At 36.6% G+C, this 24672-nt stretch overlaps 1 protein-coding gene across 2 annotated transcripts in view; it reads left to right on the top strand.

Annotated features, from left to right (window-relative positions):
* Positions 1-24672, top strand: part of ATL1 (atlastin GTPase 1) — a 79809-nt gene that overhangs the window by 7376 nt on the left and 47761 nt on the right. For both annotated transcript variants that reach the window (XM_061157396.1, XM_061157395.1), the window contains exon 2: positions 2406-2580. In XM_061157396.1, coding sequence (XP_061013379.1) covers positions 2547-2580 — 34 coding nt within the window. In that variant the 5' untranslated portion in view covers positions 2406-2546. The remainder of the gene's footprint in view (positions 1-2405; positions 2581-24672) is intronic.

Below are 24672 nucleotides of genomic sequence, written 5' to 3'. Positions count from 1 at the left end.
TCTTGTGCCAGAAAACAAGGGAAATGATGAAAGACAAATAGGACATGTTACAAGGAGACAGTTGTTAACTTGAAGGGGCTACCATTGGTCAAATTTAGGGCAATTTGAGCATTACAAAGAATAATGATGGTAAATTAGAGTAAAGTTTTTCTTTAGATTTCATGAATCCATGAAGTGGATAGTGGTACGTAACAAACAAAGGTGGGAGAGGAAACGCCAGCTATTAAATGTAAAATGCAGAAGAAATGGTATTTTAAAATCTGAAGTTGATTTAGGCAAGGATGTCAGTGGATGGTAAAAACCATTGAATACAAAGTTCTTGGCCAAGACGTTCACACAGTCTCAAGTATTATCTCACAGATTACTTATTAACAACAGAAAAAAAGGTTTTTTAAAAAATAAATCCCTTCTTCAATTGGGAATAGATGTTGAATTGTATATATAACTTTTGTGGGTAGCATCTACTGTACTCTTTTGGTTTTTTAAAAATACTTATATATTTGGCTGTGCTGAGTCTCAGTTGCAGCACTCGGGATCTTTCAGTTGCGGCATATGGGATCTAGTTCCCTGACCAGGGATGGAACCCAGGCCCCCTGCATTGGGAGTGCAGAGTCATAGCCACTGGACCACCAGGGAAGTCCCTACTGTACTGCTTTTTAATGGGATTCACTTGAGAGGGATTCACATCAGGCTGGAATGTGAACTGAGAGTTATAATAAATATAAGAAAAGGAGAACATGCTTGTTTTTGTTTAATGAATGTGGTCTGTAGGCACGGGGTGAGACAATTTCTATCGTTCTGTATTGTCTCATTAGTGTTTATGGAATGCAACTCTATTGAAGACAGTCCCTTTTAAAACCATGATGTAAACTTGGTTTACAGTGTTCTGAGGTCATAGAACAATTAACTGAAATAGGATTGCATGAGATTTGGCAATGGTGAGTGAGAGAGTTTGGTCTTTGACATATTGATTTTGAAGTGTCAGTAGGAAAACAAAGTGAAGATGACCTTAGGCAGTTACAGACTCAGCCCTGAAATGATGATTTTCTTTCCTCAAGAAAGCTTAAGGCTGGATGAATAGATTTGGGAATCAATAGCATGGATGGAGATCCTGTCTGAAACCATCATATAGTAAATTACATTGAGGGAACACAGTGAAGAGTTGCTTATAATGAGGGAATAAACAGAGATCTAGGATCTGATAATTAAGAAGCTAGCAGTAATATTCCAGGCAGAACTGATCTGTGTAGAGTATGGTCAACAGTCAAATTCAGCAGAAAAGTGAGTGAGGAGGTGAGGAATGGGATGACAGTATCTTGAGGGTCAGGTAGCATGAAGGAACAGTGTTTCTAGGATGCTGAAAATTAAATTGATGGGTAAAGACGAAGGAACTTGTGAAAAGAGAGTGATTGAGAATATTTTTTAAAGTATTTATTGCCTTTTGCTTTCTAGTCAAAATTGTTAGCAACTTTATTGCCAAGGCTCTTCCATAATATGATGTATGACTTAGAATATTTGTCAATGTAACTCCATATGATAGTCCTGTAAACTGAGTGGAAATTTTGTCCGTTAGACATGGAGTTAGTTACGGATTATGGTAAATCTCCAGCTTTTGTCTTTATCTTGTTTTTTTAGTTTTTGGGATTTTTTTGGCGGCATTGTGCAGCATGTGGGATCTTTGTTCACTAACCAAGGATTGAACCTGTACTCCCTGCATTGCAGGCATAGGTCTTAACCACTAGACTGCCAGGGAAGTCCAACTTGAGAGGTTTTAACATGGTGGTTTAGTCGCTAAGTCACGTCCGACTCCTTGTGACTCCATGGACGGTAGCCTGCCAGGCTCCTCTGTCCATGGGATTTTCCAGGCAAGAATACTGGAGTGGGTTGCCATTTCCTTCTGCAAGTCTTGATCTTCTTAATCTAAGTATGCTATCCCAATTTTAAAAGACAGGCCTGTTCAGTATACAGGTACAAAAGTGCATGATACCCTATTTACTATTGTGACCTTGCCTTTAAATTAAGAAGGAAATGGTGTCTGATAGATAAATGCTGATTATTTGAATTTTTCGGCTATGTAAATGTTGCCAGCATATTTCTACTCATATGTAACTGGTCGAGAAAACAGGTATTTGAACATGCAGAATCATGCAGTATCTTGGTCTGTGTATTTCTGACTGTATAATGCTGTTAAGTTCTTTGAGAGTGTGTAAGGGGCTGCTGTTTATTTGTATGTGTTTTCCATCGAAAATGTTGCAGTACATCGTCTGTCACTGTCTTCAGGCTCTGGGGGTGGGCCAAGGTAGGGAGGGTGTGACGCTGGTTTTTGTGTGAACTCCGGCTTGTGATGCTGAGCTTGGTTCATCCGCTTTCTCCTCCCTTTCCCCCCCCCCACTCCTTCCCACCAGCGCCACAGCAACACCCTCAGAGTCTGAGGGAACTGCGCCCAGCCCAGCGAGGGCACAGAGCTTTCCGCCGCCAGCAACCTGCAGCCGGGAGAGCAGCGAGAGCCCCGACAGCGCCTCGCCGCCACCAGTGCCCGGACCACCATGGCCAAGAACCGCAGGGACAGAAACAGTTGGGGTGAGTCGCGTGTGGTGACTTCTGCAGCCTGCACAGGGGCTGGCCCTCTGCTTTCGGCTTCTGGAAACCAGGAGGGCCGAGGGCTGCTCGGCGCCAGCGTCTAGGGCTGGGAGATGGCCACAGCCGAGCGGCTCCCTGTTGGGCGGGAGGGACCGTGGCCAAGCGGTACCCATGGAAGCAGCATCTCTCTCCCAGTGGAGCGAAGGGGCGAAGGGGGAAGGCTGCAGCTACACGCAGGCCGCAGACTCCAGCCTTTCCCCCACCCCCACCCTCTATCCTCCTCCCAGCATTTGGACAGCACCCACCCGGTCGCCTCTGGGGGGCTCGATGCTTTGGCTTTAGCTAAAGGAGGTTGGCAGGAAGGGATGAGGCCGGGCAGGGGACTGTGGTGAGGGCCGTGGAGTGGAGAGCCCCCACCCCTTCCCCACGAGCTGCGAACTCGCTGGCCTCGCAGGGCTTGGACTCCTGGCGGGCGGGCAGCTTTGGAACAATGAGGCGGAGCGCGCCGGGACCAGGTCGGGGCGTTGCAGACACGAGCAACGCGGGGGGAGAAGGGGCGCCGCTTGGGAATCCCATAGCACCGCAGCCCTCCTTTTCATTAGGGGGTTGGGTGGGGAATTTGGGAGAAAGGGGGGCAAAGTTGTGGTTTCCAGCCTTCTGCCCCACCCCAACCTGGTGCCCCATTCAGGCCAGCGCTAAGGGTGGCGTTGTTCTTGGGTTTTACCTTTTGGAGATATCGGGCTCATGATTCAGCACCAGGCCGAGGGGAGGGGGAAGGAGAGACTAGGCCCGGGGGGTTCAAGCTGCCGCGAGTGGGTGGGCGGCGCTCACGCAGGCGAAGAGAGAGTGCAGTGATTCAGGAGAAATCGCAGCCCCGCCCGCTCTGCTGCTCCAGACTCCGTAGTGTGGGCAGGTTGGGCTGCTTTTTCCCCTTCGGGCTCCCGACTTCTTCCAGTCACAGTGCCAAACTCACTGCCATCTTCGGGCATTTTATTATCAGCACCAGAGCAGACCTCAGACCACTGTGGCATAGTGGGTAGAGGAATAGTGTTTGTTCATTAGCTTTGAATTGTTATTTGGAAAGTTAACATCCACTAGGAGTTCAGAGCTTTTTCATTGACTTTCTTCAGTGTCTCTGACAGCTCTTCTATAACTCTCCATCAGATTGTGAGGTATAAACTTACATTTTAATTAGTTATTTTGGTTATCTTTTATGAAAATTGTATATCTTTCATCAAAAGATCCTATTTTCTCTTGCCTCTGATTGGTCACAGGACCAATTTAACTCCCAAATAAGTGAAGTCTACATTTGAGAGGTTATCAGAGGTTTATGGTAGATGTGGGGAGTTGGAGCAGGGATATCTGTCTTTAGTTGTCTGAGTTTAAGAGAAAGCGGTTCCATTTTCTGATATCTGATATCACCAAATCCCGGTTTTAGTAGCCATGATTATTGCAATGGCAGCTTTTTGTTTGCTTCTTGTGAAATGTGGGTAAACTTTTTCACAATACCCCTTCTCCTCCCTTTCCCTTGGCCTCCAAAATAGGAATTTCTTGAACACTCACAGTTAAGGTGTGTATGTTCAAGTCAATTTTGGTCTTAATCTCTGTACACTCTTGACTTGACCCTATTAAGAGACAGGCATGTGAAAATTTATTCTGATGACTAAAACTTTTCTTCTTCAGAAAGAAAAATTGGATCATCATTTTCCAGTGTTTCCTTTGGTTACAAATTTCTCACACAGTGTTTTTTTCTTTCTTAGGAATGTGGTTCTCAAATGGGATTTGCATAAAAATCACATTGGGAACTTATTAGAAATGCAGATTCCCACATCTTCCAGCCAGAGCTTTTGAATCTGTGTCTGAAATAAGGTCTAGGAATATGCCTTTTAATTAGCATTTTAGGTTATTGAGAAGCAGATCATCTTTGGATGTTACTTTGAGAAATACTGTCCTATTTACGTTTGATTGAAACATATTCCAGACAGTTTATCCAGAAGTCATCTGAAGAGTTTTGAGTCAAGTGATGAATTAAAAAAAGAAATACCATAGTCACTATGTGTTCACCGGAAATTTCATAAAAAGAGATAGTGGAATTGTGGACTCTTACCTTTATGCTATGTAGAAATGCTTTACTACTCGGATATTTCTTTCCTCTTAAGTGTACGTGGCATGACTTAGAAAATGTAGCATATGAAGTAGGAGATACGAGTTTTTGGCAAATATGTTAGCCATGTCTGCCTTGATTCCATTTTATCACCAGTGTCTAGTACAATGCCTAACATAATAGGCATTTAATAATAATAATAACTAACATCATTGAGCTAATATCACATGAAGTAGGTATTATAGTCCTTATTTACATATTAAAAGGCAAATAATAGAGTTAGGACTCCAATTCTGGCAGTTTGACTTCGGATCCTTTTGTCATCATCAGTATTTTGCTGAATGGATAATATTTTCTGCATTGTATAGAATTGCAGTTTTCAAGACACATTCATCTGCATCACTGTATTTGATCTTTAGCCTCTTAAGTTGTCAAGAAATAGTCCCTGTTTACAGATTAAAAAACTGAGTCTTAGGTAGGTTAAATAACTTGATGAAAGTCATATAATATTTAGTATGTTTAAAAACTGAGATTAGAACCTAGAGTTGTCTTATATATTCTATATCATAATGCTTTGGAATGTTTTTTATGTATAATGGGGCATGGTGTGAAGGCAATAGAGAAGACAGGCCCTCATAGAAGGCAGAGGTCTCTGATGAGAAAAAAACACAGGTGATAGTTTAGAAAAGAAGACAGTAAACTGATCTTATCATCTAGCTAAATACATATTTTTCAGACAAATTGGAAATCATGGGGCAGAGGGGAAAGGTCAACTATCCGGAATTGGAAAATACAGGATTTCCAAGAAAAGTATAAGAGCGATGCTTGCAAAATGTGTACAGGGGACCTAAAATTCAGATAAGGACCCTGTTGAACCAGTAAGAGATAATATTTTTGTCTGAGTGATCAGAGACCTGTTAGGTCCTTATAAGGGTCATGCTGCTGCTGCTGCTGCTAAGTCACTTCAGTCGTGTCCAACTCTGTGCGACCCCATAGACAGCAGCCCACTAGGCTCCTCTGTCCCTGGGATTCTCCAGGCAAGAATACTGGAGGGTCATGGAGGCTAGAAAACAGAAACACATCTCTGCTGATACCCAGAGTTGGGTGGTGTTTGAGGATCATACCCATACGTATAAGGGAAGCAAGTCTGTGCTTCCAAAACTGAGAATCCCACCACCTGTACCTGAATCTATACTGAACTAGAAGTTTGTATAAATAAGTCAATTCATAAAACATAGGCATTATTATCCTTATTTTTATATATAAGGAATCTGAGATTCAGAGAGCATAACTTACCAGGGGTTGGATAATTTATGTTACAGATCTAGGATTTAAATTTAGCGTTGTTTACCTGATCTGTGTGATAAAGATAAGGAATTAAAATAGAATGCCAGTAGGTGCCACAACAAACCTGTGTAGGCTTAAACTAGTATAATAAATCAATGCTCTGTAAACTTGATCTCCCTGAACTAGAAAAGAAGGTAAAGAATATGCTAGTGTGGAAGATAAAGGAGACAGATGAATATCAGAAACAGTAGCCCAGAAAGCAGTCTTTCGGGTTGGGCTTAGAGTTTAAGTACTCTCAGAAACAAAACAGAAGTATATTCGTTGTTTGTTTTTGTTAATTACAGCTGCTTAAAAACTTGGGATGCCACATGGAAATTTGAGTTTTCTGTATTGTAACAAACTGTCAGTGCAATATTACTTTAGAAGAAGAATATTTGCACAAAAGTACCAGCTTTTCCTGCCTCTTTAAATAAACTCAGCCTCACGTTAAGTATGTTGGTGGTGGTTTAGTCGCTAAGTTGTGTCCAACTCTTGCAGCCTCATGGACTGCAGCCTGCCAGGCTCCTCTGTCCATGGGATTCTCTAGGCAAGAATACTGGAGTGGGTTGCCATTTCTTTCTCCACATATTAAGTATAGGAAATGTCTATTTGTTGAAAATTAATTTTTAGGTTTTTGTTATTTAAGGAAAGGAAAGGTTAAGAAAAATCTTGATTATAATAATTTCCAGATCTTTCTTTTCCAGTTGGCTGTATTCTATTTTCCTTGAAATGAGACTCTGTGTGTACTTACCTCATTTTCTATATACTTGTTCCTCCTGAAACAAAATAGAATTTCTATTGGATCATACATGTTCTTCTACAGATTTTCCCTCCCATATTATTCTGACTTAATTTGCCTTCCCTATATCTTTTCTCATATACATTTATATAGAGAGTTATACTTTATTTTTTATATATAAAAGTATATTATATACTTTTTAATATATAATACTTTATATCTGCTTATCTTGTCTTGATGGCTCTTGGGTTATATCTTTGTTCCATTTCAAACTCTGTAGCCTTTATCTTCAGAAACCAGTGACTAGACTGTTAAGTATAACCTGTGATCGTCAGGAAAAAGATTGTGAGAAATTTTAGTAAAAAAAAAAAAATAGTTGGATATTTTAAAATTTGGAGGCTCTTTTACATAAAATTATTCTATTAAAATATCTGTATATACAACAGAAAAATGAAACATAGTTGTTCAGTTTTAAAAAGTATAACAGTGAATCCCCCCTCCCAAGCTAAAAAAATAGAATTTTATCAGTATTTTAACACTACCTGTTGGCTGCTCCCTAATGGCAATATCTCTTTATAAATGCTTTCATAAATTTGGTGTTTCCTATTTCCTGATCATTTTATATCAGGAATTTATATATATATATATATATATATATATATATATATGTGTGTGTGTGTGTGTATATTTTGTGTATGTATTTTTATATATAACATATCTATCACTAAATAATGTATTAGCTTTACATTTTTAAGAACCTAAAATAAATGAAATTTAAGTATATTTTTTTCCACAAAGTATTTTGTTTACTTATAATCCCCACACTTGGTATTATAATAGATGTGAAATTATATCTCACTGTGGTTTTGTCAGGTGAGTGTATGCTCCTCGGTTCTTTGTCTCGTCACAACAAAGATTTGGAGTGACGGTTTGAATCTGTGTTGTACTGATTATCAGTGAGGTGTGAGTATATTTTCATACATTTATTAACCATTAACATTTCCTTCTCTATACCTGTTTGCCCTTTGCCAATCTTTTGTCAGGTTATCTTTTTCTTCCTTTTTCTATGTAAGTCCTTTGTTGTTTATTTGTCCTTGCTACCGTGTGATGTGACTTTGCTCTCTTGATGGTATATTTTAGCAAACAAGTTTAATATTTAAAAATAGTCAAGTTAATATTTTCCTCTTTATGGTTTGTGCTCTTTGTATTTTAAGAAATCTTTGTCTATCTCAAAGTTATACAATTTTCTCTTATAATATTTGGTTTTAAAATTTTGCATGTCTCTTTTTCATTTTTTAAATTGTGGTAAAATGCACATAACATAAAATTCACCGTCTGAACCATTTTCAAGTGTACAGTTCAGTGGTACTAAGTTGTTGTACCACCTCCACCACCATCCATCTCCAGGGTTCTTTTCATCTTGCAAAGCATCTGTATCCATTAAATATTAACTCTTCATTCCTTCTCTCCCCAGCTCTTGGCAACCACCATTCTGCTTTCTGCCTCTATGATTGTTAACTACTCTGAGTATCTAAGTGGAATCAAGTATTTATCTTTTTATGAGTGGGTTATTTCACTTAGCATAGTGTCCTCAAGCTTTATCCACATTGTAGCATATGTCAGAATCTTCTTCTTTTTTAAAACTGAGTAATGTTTCATTTGGGACTTCCCTGGTAGCGAATCTGCCTGCAGTGCCGGAGACCCTGGTTCGATTTCATTGACTATATATATCACATTTTGATTATCCATTCATTTGTTGGGAAGCACTTGTGTTGCTTCCACATTTTATCATTTGTAAATAATGCTGTTGTGAACATGGGTGTTTATATATCTCTTTGAGACCCTGCTTTCAGTTCTTCAGCTATATACCTAGAACTGCTGAATCATATAGTAGTTAATAGTTTTAATTTCTTTGTGGAACTACCGTACTGTATCCCACAATGGCTGTACCACATTCCCATTAACAGTGCACAAGGATTTACTGCCTTTATATCCTCATCAACATTTGTTCTTTTCTGGTTTTTTTGAATAGTAGCCATCCTAATGGGTGTGAGGTGGTATCTCATTGTGGTTTCTATTTGCGTTCATTTCCTAATTTCTCTTGTTATTTCTCCTTTCTTTCATTGGGTGTTTATGAGTATGCTGCTTAACTTCTACAGATTTGTGAATTTTCTAATTTTACTTATGTTACTTATCTGTAACTTCATTGCACTGTGGATTGGATAAAATATTTTATATGATATCTATCTTTTAAAAATCTGCTAAGATTTATAAAAAATTTTAAAAAAATAAAAAAAAATAAAAATTTGCCAAGATTTAATTTGTGGTCTAACATATGGTCTATCCTAGAGAATGTCCTATATGTACTTGAGAAGAATGTCTATTCTGTTGTTCAGTAGAATGTTCTGTATAAGTCTGTTAGATCTAGTTGATTTACTGTGTTGTTCAAATTCTCTTTTCTGTTGCTTATCTTCTGTCTGATTGTTTAATCTGTTATGAGTGTGGGGTATTGAAATCTCCAGCTTAACACTTCACATATTTTGATGGCCTGTTATTAGATGTATACGTGTTTATAATTGTTATATCTTCTTACTGTAATGAACCTTTTATTAATGTATACTGTCCTTCTTTGTTTCTTTGAAACTTTTTCAGTTAAACTCCATTTGTCTGTATATTAATATAGTCACCCCTGTTCTCCTTTGTTTACTGGAAACATTAAATATCTTTTCCCATCCTTTCACTTTCAACCTATCTATGTCTTTGGATCCAAAGTGAATCTTTTGTAGACAACGCAGAGTTGGATCATGTTTTTTAATCCATTATAGCACTGTCTTTTGATTAGAGAGCGTAATCCATATATATTTAACATTACTTACTGATAAGAAGAAAGTGGGGAAAACCACTATACCATTCAGGTATGACCTGAATCAAATCCCTTATGATTATACAGTGGAAGTGAGAAATAGATTTAAGGGACTAGATCTGATAGACAGAGTGCCTGATGAACTATGGATGGAGGCTCGTGACATTGTACAGGAGACAGGGATGAAGACCACATCCAAGGAAAAGAAATGCAAAAAAGCAAAATGATTGTCTGAGGAGGCCTTAGAAATAGCTGTGATAAGAAGAGAAGCGAAAAGCAAAGGAGAAAAGGAAAGATATACCCATTTGAATGCAGAGTTCCAAAGAATAGCAAGGAGAGATAAGAAAGCCTTCCTCAGTGATCAATGCAAAGAAATAGAGGAAAACAATAGAATAGGAAAGACTAGTGATCTCTTCAAGAAAATTAGAGATACCAAGGGAACATTTCATGCAAAGATGGGTACAATAAGGGACAGAAATGGTATGGACCTAACAGAAGCAGAAGATATTAAGAAGAGGTGGCAAAAATACACAGAAGAACTGTACAAAAAAGATCTTCATGACCCAGATAATCATGATGGTGTGATCACTCACCTAGAGCCAGACTTCCTGGAATGTGAAGTCAGGTGGGCCTTAGAAAGCATCACTATGAACAAAGCTGGTGGAGGTGATGGAATTCCAGTTGAGCTATTTCAAATCCTAAAAGATGATGCTGTGAAAGTGCTGCACTCAATGTGCCAGCAAATCTGGAAAACTCAGCAGTGGCCACAGGACTGGAAAAGGTCAGTTTTCATTCCAATCCCAAAGAAAGGCAATGCCAAAGAATGCTCAAAGTGCCGCACAATTGCACTCATCTCACACGCTGGTAAAGTAATGCTCAAAATTGTCCAAGCCAGGCTTCAGCAATACATGAACCATGAACTTCCAGATGTTCAATCTGGTTTTAGAAAAGGCAGAGGAACCAGAGATCAAATTGCCAACATCTGCTGGATCATCAAAAAAGCAAGAGAGTTCCAGAAAGACATCTATTTCTGCTTTATTGACTATGCCAAAGCCTTTGACTGTGTGGGTCACAATAAACTGTGGAAAAAATCTTAAAGAGATGGGAATACCAGACCACCTGACCTGCCTCTTGAGAAACCTGTATGCAGGTCAGGAAGCAACAGTTAGAACTGGACATGGAACAACAGACTGGTTCCAAATAGGAAAAGGAGTACGTCAAGGCTGTATATTGTCACCCTGCTTCTTTAACTTATATGCAGAGTACATCATGAGAAACGCTGGACTGAATGAAACACAAGCTGGAATCAAGATTGCCAGGAGAAATATCAATAACCTCAGATATGCAGATGGCACCACCCTTATGGCAGAAAGTGAAGAAGAACTAAAGAGCCTCTTGATGAAAGTGAAAGACGAGAGTGAAAAAATTGGCTTAAAGCTCAACATTCAGAGAAGTAAGATCATGGCAACCATTCCCATCACTTCATGGCAAATAGATGGGGAAACAGTGGAAACAGTGGCTGACTTTATTTTTCTGGGCTCCAAAATCACTGCAGATGGTGACTGCAGCCATGAAATTAAAAGACGCTTACTCCTTGGAAGGAAAGTTATGACCAACCTAGACAGCATATTAAAAAGCAGAGACATTACTTTGTTATCAAAGGTCCATTTAGTCAAGGCTATGGTTTTTCTAATAGTCATGTATAGATGTGAGAGTTGAACTATAGAGAAAGCTGAGCGCCGAAGAGTTGATGCTTTTGAACTGTGTTGTTGGAGAAGACTCTTGAGAGTCCCTTGGACTGCAAGGAGATCCGTCCTAAACCAGTCCATCCTAAAGATCAGTCCTGGGTGTTCATTGGAAGGACTGATGTTGAAGCTGAAACTCCAATATTTTGGCTACCTGATGCAAAGAGCTGACTCATTTTCAAAGACCCTGATATTGGGAAAGATTGAAGGCAGGAGGAGAAGGGGCAACAGAGGATGAGATGGTTAGACAGCGTCACCGACTCAATGGACATGAGTTTGGGTACATTCTGGAAGTTGGTAATGGACAGGGAGGCCTGGTGTGCTGCAGTTCATGGGGTCGCAGAGAGTCAGACATGACTGAGCAACTGAACTGAACTGAACTGATAAGGAGGGATTTACTTCTATCATTTTGCTATTTGGTTTCTATATCCCTTATAATACTTTTTGTTCTTTATTTTTAGCTTTTGATTTTCAAGTTCTTTGGAAAGCTCCACTGGGAATTTGTTATGTTAAAATTGCTTCCAATTTGTAGATTAATTTGAAAGAATCAAGATTTTTTACTATATTAAATATTCCCATCCATGGCATATTTCTTCATTTATTTAACTTTTGTTTCTTGATGTATTGCAGTAGTTTTAAAAGTTTCCTTGAAGGGCTTGCTTGTCATTTGTTATTATAGTTTTCTTTTATTTTTTGTCATTATGAATTTTCCCCTATTATAATCATCACTCAGTATCTGTGGGGGATTGGTTCCAGGAGCTTCTGCAGAAGCCAAAATTCACAGATGCTCAAGTCCCATAGTCTGCCTTTCATGTTTGTGGGTTCTGCTTAGACACAGTCAGCCAACCTTGGATTGTAAACATAGCACATGATTCACAGTTGGTTGAATCCATGAATGCAGAACTTCCCAGTATGGAGAGCCAGCTGTGTACTCATTGAAAAAAACCCGTGTAAAAGTAGACCTTCACAGTTGAAACCTGTGTTATTCATATATATATATGGCAATTAATAGTATATAAAATTCAGTCCATCTTTACATATTCATCTTATACCTAGCAATCTTGCTAAACTTTCATATTAGTTCAACTAAATTCCCTTTTAAATTTTTTGGGATTTTGTACATAAAAAAACCTATCATTTGCAGTCATTATTGCATCATTCATTCCTTTTTAATCTTTGTCTTTTATGTATTTTTCTTGTCTTAATCAGATTAAGAATGTTCTCCTTTATCCCTAAGGAATATTTTTAAGAAATCATCACTAGATATTGAATTATAATCACTACTTTTCTGTAATTATTGAGATAATCATATGACTTTTATTCTTTAATTTTTTAATATGTTTAGTTATATTAGAAGATCTTCTTTGTTGAACTGATCTTGCATTCCTGGAATAAACCCAAGCTAGGCATATTGCATTACCTTTTTAAATACATTCCTGGATTTGCTAATCTTTTAATGGCATTTCCAAACATGTTTACAAGTAATTTTCTTTTTTTATTCTTTCCTTGTCTGCTTTGGTATCAAAGTTATAGTAACTTTATAAAATTAGAGGGGGAAATTTTATTTTCTTTTTGATTCTCTGAAAGCATTTATATGAGATTGGTGGTTTAGGGTGGTGGTTTAGTCGCTAAGTTGTGTCCAACTCTTGCAACCCCTTGGGTCTGTAGCCTGCAAGGCTCCTCTTGTCCATGGGATTTCCCCAGCAAGAATAGTGGAGTTGGTTGCCATTTCCTTCTCCACAGGATCTTCCCGACCCTGGGATTGAACCCTGGTCTCCTGTATTGCAGGCAGATTCTTTACAGACTAAGCCACCAGGAGAGCCTGTATGAGATTAGAATGATCCAGTTTAGGAAAACTAGTCTATTAAACCATCTGGACCTGCTGTCTTCTTTATAGTAAGATTTTGAGCTATTGATTCAACTTCCATATTGGTTATAGAACAAATAAAACTTTGTTCTTGAGTCAGATTTAATAATTTACATTTTTCTTGGAATCTGTCCATTTTGGCAACTTGGCATGAGATTGTTTTTAATTCTGTTATTTTCCCTGCTTAATTTTAATCTGTTATCTTCCTCATTGTGTTTTTTGTTGTTAATCTCTCCTTTTTTCTTTTTATATTTACCTGGTTTTTGTGTATCTCTCTCAATTCCTTCTTGTACTTTCTTTGATTTCATTCTATATTCTCTTTTTAGCTTAACAAGTTGGATACTAAGCTCATTTATTTTGCGCTTGTCTTCTTTTTCTAATATATGCATTTAGGGCTATAGATTTTCTCTAAATATAAATTTTGCTGTATCCTACATGTATTGATATATGGTAGATTCATTCTCAATCAGTTTGAAGTATTTTAAATGTTCACAGTGATTTCTTTCTTTACCTATAATATATAGAAAGTACATTTTTGCTATTAATTTCAAACTTAATTTTATTCTAGTCAGAGTATATGTTGTACAGTAGCACCACTTTCTGTGATGATAGAAACATTCTATTGGGTTGGCCCAAAAGTTCCTTCAGTTTTAAAGTGAAAATAAAAGACAAATTTTTCATTTTCACCAAGAACTTTATTGAAGTTTTGTTCCACTGCCTTCTGCCATTTTTCAGGCAACTTCATAATTCTCTCTTCCCAGAGCAAAGAACCAATGTAGGTGATTTTTATGGTCTTCCAGGGAATTGATCTTTTTTTCCACAAAGAGAATTTTGTAAAGACCAAAATAAATGGACATCCACAGGTGCAATGTCTGATGAATATGGTGGATGAATCAGAACTTCCCAGCCAAGCTATAACAGTTTTTGCCTGGTCATCGGAGAAATATGTGATCTTATGTTATCCTGATGGAAGATTATGTGTTTTCTGTTAACTAATTCCAAATACTTTTCATCGAGTGCTGCTTTCAGTGGCTTTAAATGAGAGTAGTCCTTGTTGGAATTAATCTTTTTGTTTTCCAAAAGGTCCGTATGGTCAAGGCTATGGTCTTTCCAATAGTCATGTATGGTTGAGATAGCTGGACCATAAAGAAGGCAGAGTGCCAGAGCATTCATGCTTGCAAACTGTGGTGCTAAAGAAGACTCTTGTGAGTCCCTTGGACAGCAATGAGATCAAACCAGTCAATCTTAAAGGAAATCAACCCTGAATACTCATTGGAAGGACTGGAGCTGGAGCTCCAGTACTTTGGCCACCTGATGCGAACAGTTGACTCATTGGAAAAGAGCTGGTTGCTGGGAAAGATTGAAGGCAGAAGGAGAAGAGGGTAACAGGATGAGATGGTTGGATGGCATCACTGATGCAATGGACATGAACTTGGGCAAACTCCAGGAGATGGTGAGGGACAGGGAAGCTTGGCCTATTGCAGTCCATGGGATCACAAAGAGTCAGACATGACTTGGCAACTGAACAACAGCAGTAAAGAGCTCATAATAGAGGAATCCCTTCCAATTCCACCATGTACACAACATCACCTTTGGATGAAGACTGGCCTTTTCTGTGGTTGGTGGTGGTTCATTTCATTTGCCCCACAATCTCTTCCATTCCACATGATTGTTCAATATCCACTTTTCATTGCATGTCACATTTTAAAAACAGAACTTTTCATTATGTTTTAGTAGAGAATAACACGAGGCAATATCGTCAAGAAGGTTTTTGCTTAACTCATGTGGAACCCAAACATCAAAGTGAGTAACATAACCAGGCTGGTGCAAATGATTTTCAGCACTTGATTTGGGTATTTTGAGTGTGTCGGCTATCTCCCAAGTGGTATAACATTGACTGTTCTCAGTTTATATCTTGATTTGTTTGTTGTCAAATTGTTGATGCCCATCTGAAGAGAAATCTCCAGCACAAAACTTCACAAACAACTTTTGACATATTTGGTCAGTCACAGCACCTTCTCCATATACTGTACAAATCTTTTTTTGCATTTCAGTTTTGTTTTTACCTTTCTTGTAACAATAAAGCGTGATATGCTGAAAAAGCTGCTTTTTTCTTCCATCTTCAGCATTAAAATGGCTACACAAAAATTCATCAATTTTGATTTTTTTAAGTGCACACTGATATGACTACTACCATAATACAGTCTAACAAAATTGTTTTGAATGAAGTTAAAAACCAGTACTACTAGAGCTGTCTTACAGAAAAAAACCAAACAGATCTTTTGGCCAGCCCAATATATCTGTACTGTCCAATATGGTAACTTCTAGCCATATGTGTCTTTTGAGCATTTGAAATATGGCCAGTGAGAATAAGAACCAAACACTTTGTTTTATTTAATTTTAATTAATTTAATTTAAACAGTCATATGTGACTGGTGGCTGCAATATTGGGCATTTCAGGTTCATAGAATAGCTGGTTGTGAACTTTGTTGAAACTTGTTTTTTGTCCTACTACATGTTTAATTTTTAGAAATATTCCTTGTAAGTTTGACTAGCACTTTTTGTTTACTAATTTTTGATGCAGTGTGCTATGTTTGTTCATTAGCTCAGCCTTGTTAAATGTATTGTTTATATCTTCCAAACTCTTAACTGATTTCTGGACTGCTTGATCTACCAGATACTGATATCTGATAGGTACTTTAAAATTATGAAAGATGTTTTAAACCGTGACAGTAGATTTGTCAATTTTTTCTTAATATTCCCTTAAGCTTTGTTTATGGATCTTGAGCTATGTTGTTAGGTGCACACAAATGTGGAGTTGTTACATCTTCCTGATGAATTGAGCCTTTTATTTTTATATAGTGAACTTCTTTCTCCTGAGTTAATACTTTTTGCCCAAAGGCTATTTTGTCTGATATTAATATAGATCTTCATATGTCTTTTGCTGATTTAGTTTATGGGCCTACTGAGCAGGAGTGGCTGGAGTAGGAGGCTGACTGACATTCACAAAATGAGTCAGTCACTTTGTCCATCTAACTTTTGAGAACCTCCTCTAACAGTAAATGCCCTTTGTTGAGCCTTCACATGGGACCTAGTATTCTTATACTCCATGCCCATTCCAAAAGTCCAGGCATGTAGTTCTTCAAAGTACCTTCAAAATGTTGGCTACTATTTGTGTGAATTGGTTCAGTTCTCTTGCTTTGACATATCCTGCAAGCCTTTTAGGTACTATCTGCTCATTTATCTGTCCACTCTGTTAGAAGATAGTAAAAGGTTTCTTCTTCACTCTTGCCTCCAAATATCGTGAGTGTCTTTCATGGGCAAAACCCAAACCAGAATCCAGCTAAGAAGGAATTGTAAGAATTGTAGTACTATAGTTTCCACACTTCCAGTATCTGCCATGGGGAAAAGAGCTTAGAATGGTGGAGATAGACCTGAGCATGACGCGGATGATATTCAGCAGAAGGAGTAACCATCCATTTTCAAAATAGCTGACTCAGAGATGATTAAAGGATGAGACAGTTCCTTAGAAACCACATAGTATAACTGCATGCAGATTTGTTTGTTTTCTTTCATTGGAATTAACACTTCCCATCTGCTTTTTTCCTTAAAATATGTGAGCACATTTTTTCATGATTAGGTATTTTTCTATAACATGCTTTCAGATGGCTCCATATTCTGCAGAGTATAACTGACATAATTTATTTACAATACCCTAGAGTTAGAGATTTAGATTGTTTCCAATTTTTTGTTAAATAAATAATGCTGTTATGAACCTTTATGTAGATAAATACATATGCACAATCCTGACATTAATTTCCTTAGGATAAATTCCTAGAAATTGAGTTGTTTCATTAAAGGGTACGTATAGTTTTTAGTGTTTTTTTAATGTTTTCAATTCAGAGTGTATATATTTTATAACCATTGCAAGTTATAAAGGCAAAATGTTTATCTTTTTATTTTTTAGATTCTCCTTTTAATTAGCATTTCTTCAGTTCCTGAAAAGACTGAACTTTTCCCCCTATGTCTATTAACCGTTCATTTTTCTTCTTTTTTGTTTTCGTTCAGTCGCTAAGTCATGTCCGACTCTGCAACCCCATGAACTGCGGCATGCCAGGCTTCCCTGTCCTTCACTATCTCCTGGAGTTTGCTCAAACTCATGTCCACTGAGTCAGTGATGCCATCCAACTGTCTCATCCTCTGTCTTCCTCTTCTCCTTTTGCCTTCAATCTTTCCCAGCATCAGGATCTTTTCCAGTGAGTTGGTTCTCCACATTAGGTGGCCAAAGTATTAAAGCTTCAACTTCAGCACCAGTCCTTCCAGTAAATATTCAGGGTTGATTTCCTTTAGGATTGAAGTCTTTTCATGTACATATATGAATATATGAAATATATGTGTGTATATATACTTTATATTTATATTTACATAAAGTGCCCTAATCACGATGGCATTGTTCTTCTAGAAATATTAACTGTTCATGGAATGTTTTTGGATTCAGTAAAAAGAAACAGCCCGCTGAATAATTTGTTTCATCAAAGCTCTGAAGTTGCAGGATCTGCATTATTCCTTGTAACCCTCATCCTCAAAGGTGTTGTTAATAGCAGAACAATTTGAGAATCTGCATAGTAGTGTTTTGTGGTCTGTTATGTGTCATCATCTCATTGTAACTTAAATCTCTACTGTTGCTGGAACAATCTTAAAATTCATTTTATGAGTTAATAATTTTGTTTTTGTTTTCTCAACTCCATTTGTCCCTTTCTGAATAAATATCCTTTGGCTGTGTTTTTGGAAGTCAGTCTCAGGTGCTCATTCAAATGTTTTCTCTGTCATCCTTCAACTTCCACTGTTAGAAAAGATTTAATAGTTTAAGAAGAAGTAATATTTCCTTTCAATTTCAGTTGCCAAGAGACAGTTTCCTAGGTGTTATGTCTTTTCTCTATAAAGGCTTCAGTATACTCAGAGGTAGTCATCTTTCAGGGTTTGATTTTTGCTGAAGAGATGGTGTATAGTTTGCAATTAAAATTAGAAATACACATCCACAGCATTTTCAATATATTGAAATGATTATTCTCTATAAGTTTTTGAAGTTCCTTTTCAACATATCTTAATTCAGTAGCTGAGTGGCCAGCTTCCATTGATTTAAAACATCACGTAGAAGAGAAAAGTCCCTAAAATCCCTTTACTGAATATAAGATTCAATATGTAAAAAGGTGACATGATATATATTTTTTGGTTCTCTCCTTGTAAGCTGTACACTTGTATCATTCATAGTAAATGCTAATTCCCATCTGATTTGCTTCTGACCTGTTTTCTGCCTTTTAAAGATTTACATAGTGCTCTGAATTGAAACTAAGCTTCGTTTAGCAAAACATATTTAAGAAGGTAGAAATCTGGTGCTAAAGAGACTTGGCATGTATTCCAGAGGACTTTTGAATTCTTTCAGAACAAGGATATTTATTGCTTAGATAAAATATAGTTGTGAATAATAAATCAAGCATAAAACTGTTGTTCTTGCTTATACTGTATATTCTAATATTTTTTGGTTATTTTCTATCAAATTCATAAAAATGTTTATCAAGTACCTACTGTGTAAACTTCTGTTACAGGTTTTTACGAAACGTAGGACAATCTCTGCTCTCCAGATATTTTCAATCTGTTTTCAATTTTGACCTCTTTTTTATTCACAGAAACTTGTTTTTCTAAATAGTTTTTAAAATATTTTGAGACATAATTCATATGCCATACAATTCATCTATTTAAAGATGTGTAATTAAGTGGTTTTTTAGTGTATTCAGAGCTATGCTTTCATTACCACAATTTTAGAACATTTTATTAGCCCCCAAAAGAAAATTTGTACCTCTTAGACATCACCCCCTAATCCACTTCCACTCCCTAGGCAACCACTAAGCCACTTTCTGTCTCTATAGATTTGCCTCTTCTGGACATTTCAAATAAATGGAATCATAGAGTATGTGGTCCTTTGTGACTGGCTTCCTTCATTTAACATTGTGTTTTCAAGGTTCATCCATGTTTTAGCCTTTTTTTTATTGCTGAATAATATTTCATTGTATGGGTATCCACACTTTTTGGATCCATTTATCAGACATCTGGGTTGTAGCTTATCTAAATAGTTCTATATGTAAATATTGATTACCATATATATATATATATATATATATATATAGATTGTAGAGTAGGTTTCAGCTAGGAAGTCTTTCTTAACTTTAGATGAGACACAAACTAATGATTATATATTTATGACTACACAGATTCATTTCTATTAATAACAAAATATTCCTGTATTTTTAAAAGTTTCCTAACCAAAAAGGAATATTTAAAATGGCAATTGGCTTACATTGTAATGAGACTTTTTCCCAAAAACTGCCTCATTATTTTAAAGTCACATCTCAGATATTTATTTTATTTTACAGCACGCTTATGTCATACTTAATATATAATCTCCTTTCTCTTCACTAAGCCTACTGGTAGCTCTTCAAATACCTTGGACATCTAAACTACAAGTTCACAGTTATGTATCGCATCCACACCCACAAGAGGATAATCACATACAAACATCCACTGATGCCTTTTCTCTTTCTCTCACCCCCAATATCCACTCTGTCTAAGATCCTTTCAGATCTTAACTTGTCTTATTTTGCATAATCCAGCCCTTCATACCCTTCCCAAGCTGCTGCCGATACCTATACACCCTTTGCTGTTCCTCAAACATGCCAAACACACTCTCCTGCACACTTTTTTCCCCAAATGATACCATACTATATAATACACAGTTTTACACCTTGAATTGTTTTTTCATAATATACATTGGCAATTGTTTCAAATGAGATTCTTTATTCTTTATAACTACCTTATACTTCATAGACAAATGAATCATAGTTTATTAATTAGTCCCATGTTGATGGGGATTAACATTGCTTCTGGTATTTTGAATATATACGAGTCTGCCTGCAGGATAAACTCTTTGAAATGGCATTGCTGGGTCAAAGAGAATATATATTTGTATTTTTTATAATTATGTGCCAGATTGCTGCCTGAAGATGCTATGTCCATTTAAATTCCCACCTGCAGTATCTGAGAATATAGATTCACATCCCAGCTAAAGAAAGGAATTATCTCTGAACTTTACAAATCTATTATATAAAAATGTATCAATATATTTTTCACTTTTCATTTGCATGAGAATGAATATCTTTTCATATGTGTGGAATCATTTGATATTGTGGTTTTTGTTATTTGCTTGTTTGTATCCTTTGCTTTTCCAATTTCACATTTAGATCTAAGATTTATTTGGAATTGATTTTTATTTATGGTGAGAGCTAGAGTTGAAGGTTCATTTTCTCCTCCCTCATATGAATATCCAGTTGAATTAGCATCATTTATTGAAGATCATACTTTCTTCATTTACTGCAGTTGCACATTGTTTTAAGTCAGCTGCTTGTGTATTTGTGGGTCTGTTTCTAAAATCTCTGGTCTTCTCTATTTGTTTACTTGTTTATCCTTGTGACAATATCACCCTGCCTTGATTATTGTAAGTTTTAAGTATCTGTTGGTGTCTGTTAGTGTAAATCCCCCAACTTTGTTTGTCTTTAAGGTTGTCTTTGTGTTTTTGGCTCTTAGCCTTTCCATATGAGCTAGTTAATCTTCATAAAAAGGGTTTGTACAAGAAAGAAATAAGCTTGTTAATCAACTAGAAAGATTGCTGGGAATTTGATCAGTATTATAACCAATCAAAGAATCCAGGGGAGCATTGACAGATTTATTACAGAGACCCTTCTAATCTGAGAACACATATATACCTCTTTCAGTAATGTTTTCTATTTTCTGTACAAGTCTTAAATACCTTTCATTAGATTTCAGTGGTACATTAGAGTCAGCTCATACTAGATCATAAGAGCTGACCAGGTGCATCTTTTCCCAGTGCCACACTCAGTGAGTCACTCTGGTAGATTGAATTGGGTCATAGTGGTTATATCACAGAAATTGGCAAATGCTACAAATGAGGACTTTTCCACACCCATCTACCTCTAAGAGCTGATTGTTAAATATTTACCAGCACATGTATTAGTAGATGTATCAGGTTTAATAATGATATGTAAAAGGTGTTTGATTGTTTAAAAAATTTTCCAGTGGTCATGTATGGATGCGAGAGTTGGACTGTAAAGAAAGCTGAGCACTGAAGAATTGATGCTTTTGAACTGTGGTGTTGGAGAAGACTCTTGAGAGTCCCTTGGACTGCAAGGAGATCCAACCAGTCCATCCTAAAGGAGATCAGTCCTGGGTGTTCATTGGAAGGACTGATGTTGAAGCTGAAACATCAATCCTTTGACCACCTGATGCGAAGAACTGACTCATTTGAAAAGACCCTGATGCTGGGAAAGATTGAGGGCAGGAGAAGGAGACAATAGAGGATGAGATGGTTGGATGGCATCACTGGCTCAATGGATATGGGTTTGGGTGGACTCTGGGAGTTGGTGGACAGGGAGGCCTGGCGTGCTGCTGTTCATGGGGTCGCAAAGAGTCAGACACGACTGAGCGACTGAACTGAACTGAACTGATACAGTAAAATTTAAGGGACAATATACAGTAAAATTTATTCATATATTTTCCTTAGTTAAGTGTTAATTCAAGTCTTTTTCCTATTTTTGGTTGGGTTAGTTCTTCATTATCATTGAGTTTTGAGAGTCCTTTATGAATTCTATAAGTTTTTTCTTAATCAGATATATGATATGCAAATACTTTCTCCAAGTCTATGGCTTGTCTTTTCATTTTCTAAATAATATCTTTTGAAAAGCAGACATTCTTAATTAATGAAGTCTAGTTTATAATTTTTTCTTTTATGGATGCTATGGTCTGGGTATTTGTATCTCCCCAAAATTCATATGTCAAAAACCTAAAGCCCAGTGAAATGGTATTAGAAAGTAGGGCCTTTGAGAGGTGATCAGGAAATGAGGGTGGAGCCTTATGAACGGATTTAATGCTCTTAGAAAAGAGATCCCACAGAACTCTGCAGTCTTTCCAACCATGTGAGGCTACAATGAGAAATATGTAACTTGGTAAAAGGTCCTCATCTGACCACACTGGCACCCTAATCTCGGACTTCCAGCCTCCAGAACTGTGAAAAAAAAAATTGTTGTATACAAGCTAACCAGTCTGTGGTAGTTTGTCATAGCAGCCTAAAGAGACTAAAACTATGGGTCATGCTTTGGGAACAGTATCTAAGAAATCATTGCCTAACACAATGTCATAAATCTTCTACATTTTCTTCCAAAAATTTAATAGTTTTGGGTGTACCTTAAGATTAGTGATCCATTTTGAGTTAATATTTTGTGTAGAGTGTAATATATCTAGGTTTACTTTCTGCATTTAGATATCCTGTTCCAGTACCATTTGTTGCGAAGACTGTTCTTTCCCCATTGAATTACCTTAGCATCTTTGTCACAAATCAGTTGAACATCCTAGAGAAATTAAAACATATGTACACATACCAATTTGTACATAAAGTTTATAACAACTTTATTCATTATAGCCAAAAGTGGAAACAACCTAAATGACTATCAACTAGTGAATGGATAAATAAAGTATAGTATATTCGCACAATGGAATATTATTTGACCACAAAAAATGAAGTACTGACATGTACTGGATAAACCTTGAAAACATTATGCTAAATCAAGAAAAGTCACCAAAAGATCACATCACCTACTGTATGATTCCATTTATATGAAATGTCCAAAATAGGCAAATCTTTGATACACTAATGGTTGCCTAGGGCTGGAGGTAGGTAAGGAAGGATGGGGATGACTGCTAAAGAATGTAGGTATTTTGGGAGGTGACCACAATGTTATAAAACTAATCATGGTGATAGTTTGTACAATTATTAAAAACCATCAAATCGATCATTTCCTTTAAATGGATAAATTATATGGTATGCAAATTATATTCCAGTTAAACTATTACAAAAAGTTAATTGACTAAGAACAAGTCAACTGACTATATATTTGTGAGTGCTTTTCTAAATTTCATTTTGTAACTTTTTGCTGCAAGTTTATAACATAAAAGAAATCAACTTCATATCCGGAAACTTTGCTAAATTTATTAATTATCTATATATTCTTTTGGAGTCTCTGCATGCATAATCATGTCATCTGTAGATAATGATATTTGATTTCTTGTTCTCCCACCCTTTTATCTTTGGTGAATTATCTTACCTGTTGTATTGGCTAATACTTTCAGTATAATGTGAATTAGAAGTAGTCATCCATGTCAGATCCCTAATTTCAGAGAAATCTTTCATTATTTCAAAACTAAGTATAGCATTAGCTATACCTGTAGATACCATTGACCAGATTAGAGAATTTTCCTTCTATTCCTAATTTGTTGAGAGTTTTTTTTTCAATCAGAAATAAGTGTTACATTTTTATACCTGTTTTTATGAATCTATTGAAATTATGGTTTTCCCTTTTACTTAATATAGCCAATTGCTTGCCTTTGAATGTTAAGCTAACCTTGAATTTCTTTAATAAATAAATACCATGTAGTTGTGATGTATTAGATTTTTTTATTGTCTCTGGAGTTGAATTGCTATGTATTTTTAGAACTTTTTGAGTTTCATCTTTAAGAGACACTGGCTTATAATTTTCCTTTTTAAAATATTCTTGACACGTTTTGGTATGATAGTTTTGCTGAAAGCACAAAACAAGTTGAGAAAGGTGCCTTATTTTTGTTCTCTGAAGAGTTTGTGTAATTGCCTATTATTTTTTTCTCTAAATATTTGGAAAAATTTACCATGGAAGCTCACCAACTGAGCCTGGAGTTTTATTTTGTTTTGTTTTTGCATGAAGATTTTAAAATATGAATTGAACTAATTTTCCAGATATAAGATTATTTATATTTTGTATTTATTCTTGTGTAGTTTTTAAAATAAATGATGTTATTATACAGAGTGAAGTAAGCCAGAAAGATAAAGAACATTACAGCATACTAACACATATATATGGAATTTAGAAAGATGGTAACGATAACCCTATATGCAAAACAGAAAAAGACACAGAAGTTCAGAACAGACTTTTGAACTCTGTGGGAGAAGGTGAGGGTGGGATATTTTGAAAGAACAGCATCTATACTCTCTATGGTGAAACAGATCACCAGCCCAGGTGGGATGCATGAGACAAGTGCTCGGGCCTGGTGCACTGGGAAGACCCAGAGGAATCGGGTGGAGAGGGAGGTGGGAGGGGGGATCGGGATGGGGAATACGTGTAACTCTATGGCTGATTCATATCAATGTATGACAAAACCCACTGAAATGTTGTGAAGTAATTAGCCTCCAACTAATAAAAAAAATAAAATAAAATAAATGATGTTATTTCTTATGTATTTCATTAAAATTATCAAATTTATTAACAAAAATTATTCATAATATTCTCATAT

This window comes from Dama dama, chromosome 12 (genome assembly GCF_033118175.1).
Source record: "Dama dama isolate Ldn47 chromosome 12, ASM3311817v1, whole genome shotgun sequence".
Taxonomy (NCBI): Eukaryota; Metazoa; Chordata; class Mammalia; order Artiodactyla; family Cervidae; genus Dama; species Dama dama.
Note: the sequence above shows the minus strand (reverse complement) of the source record. Positions and strands in the feature narration are given on the sequence as shown.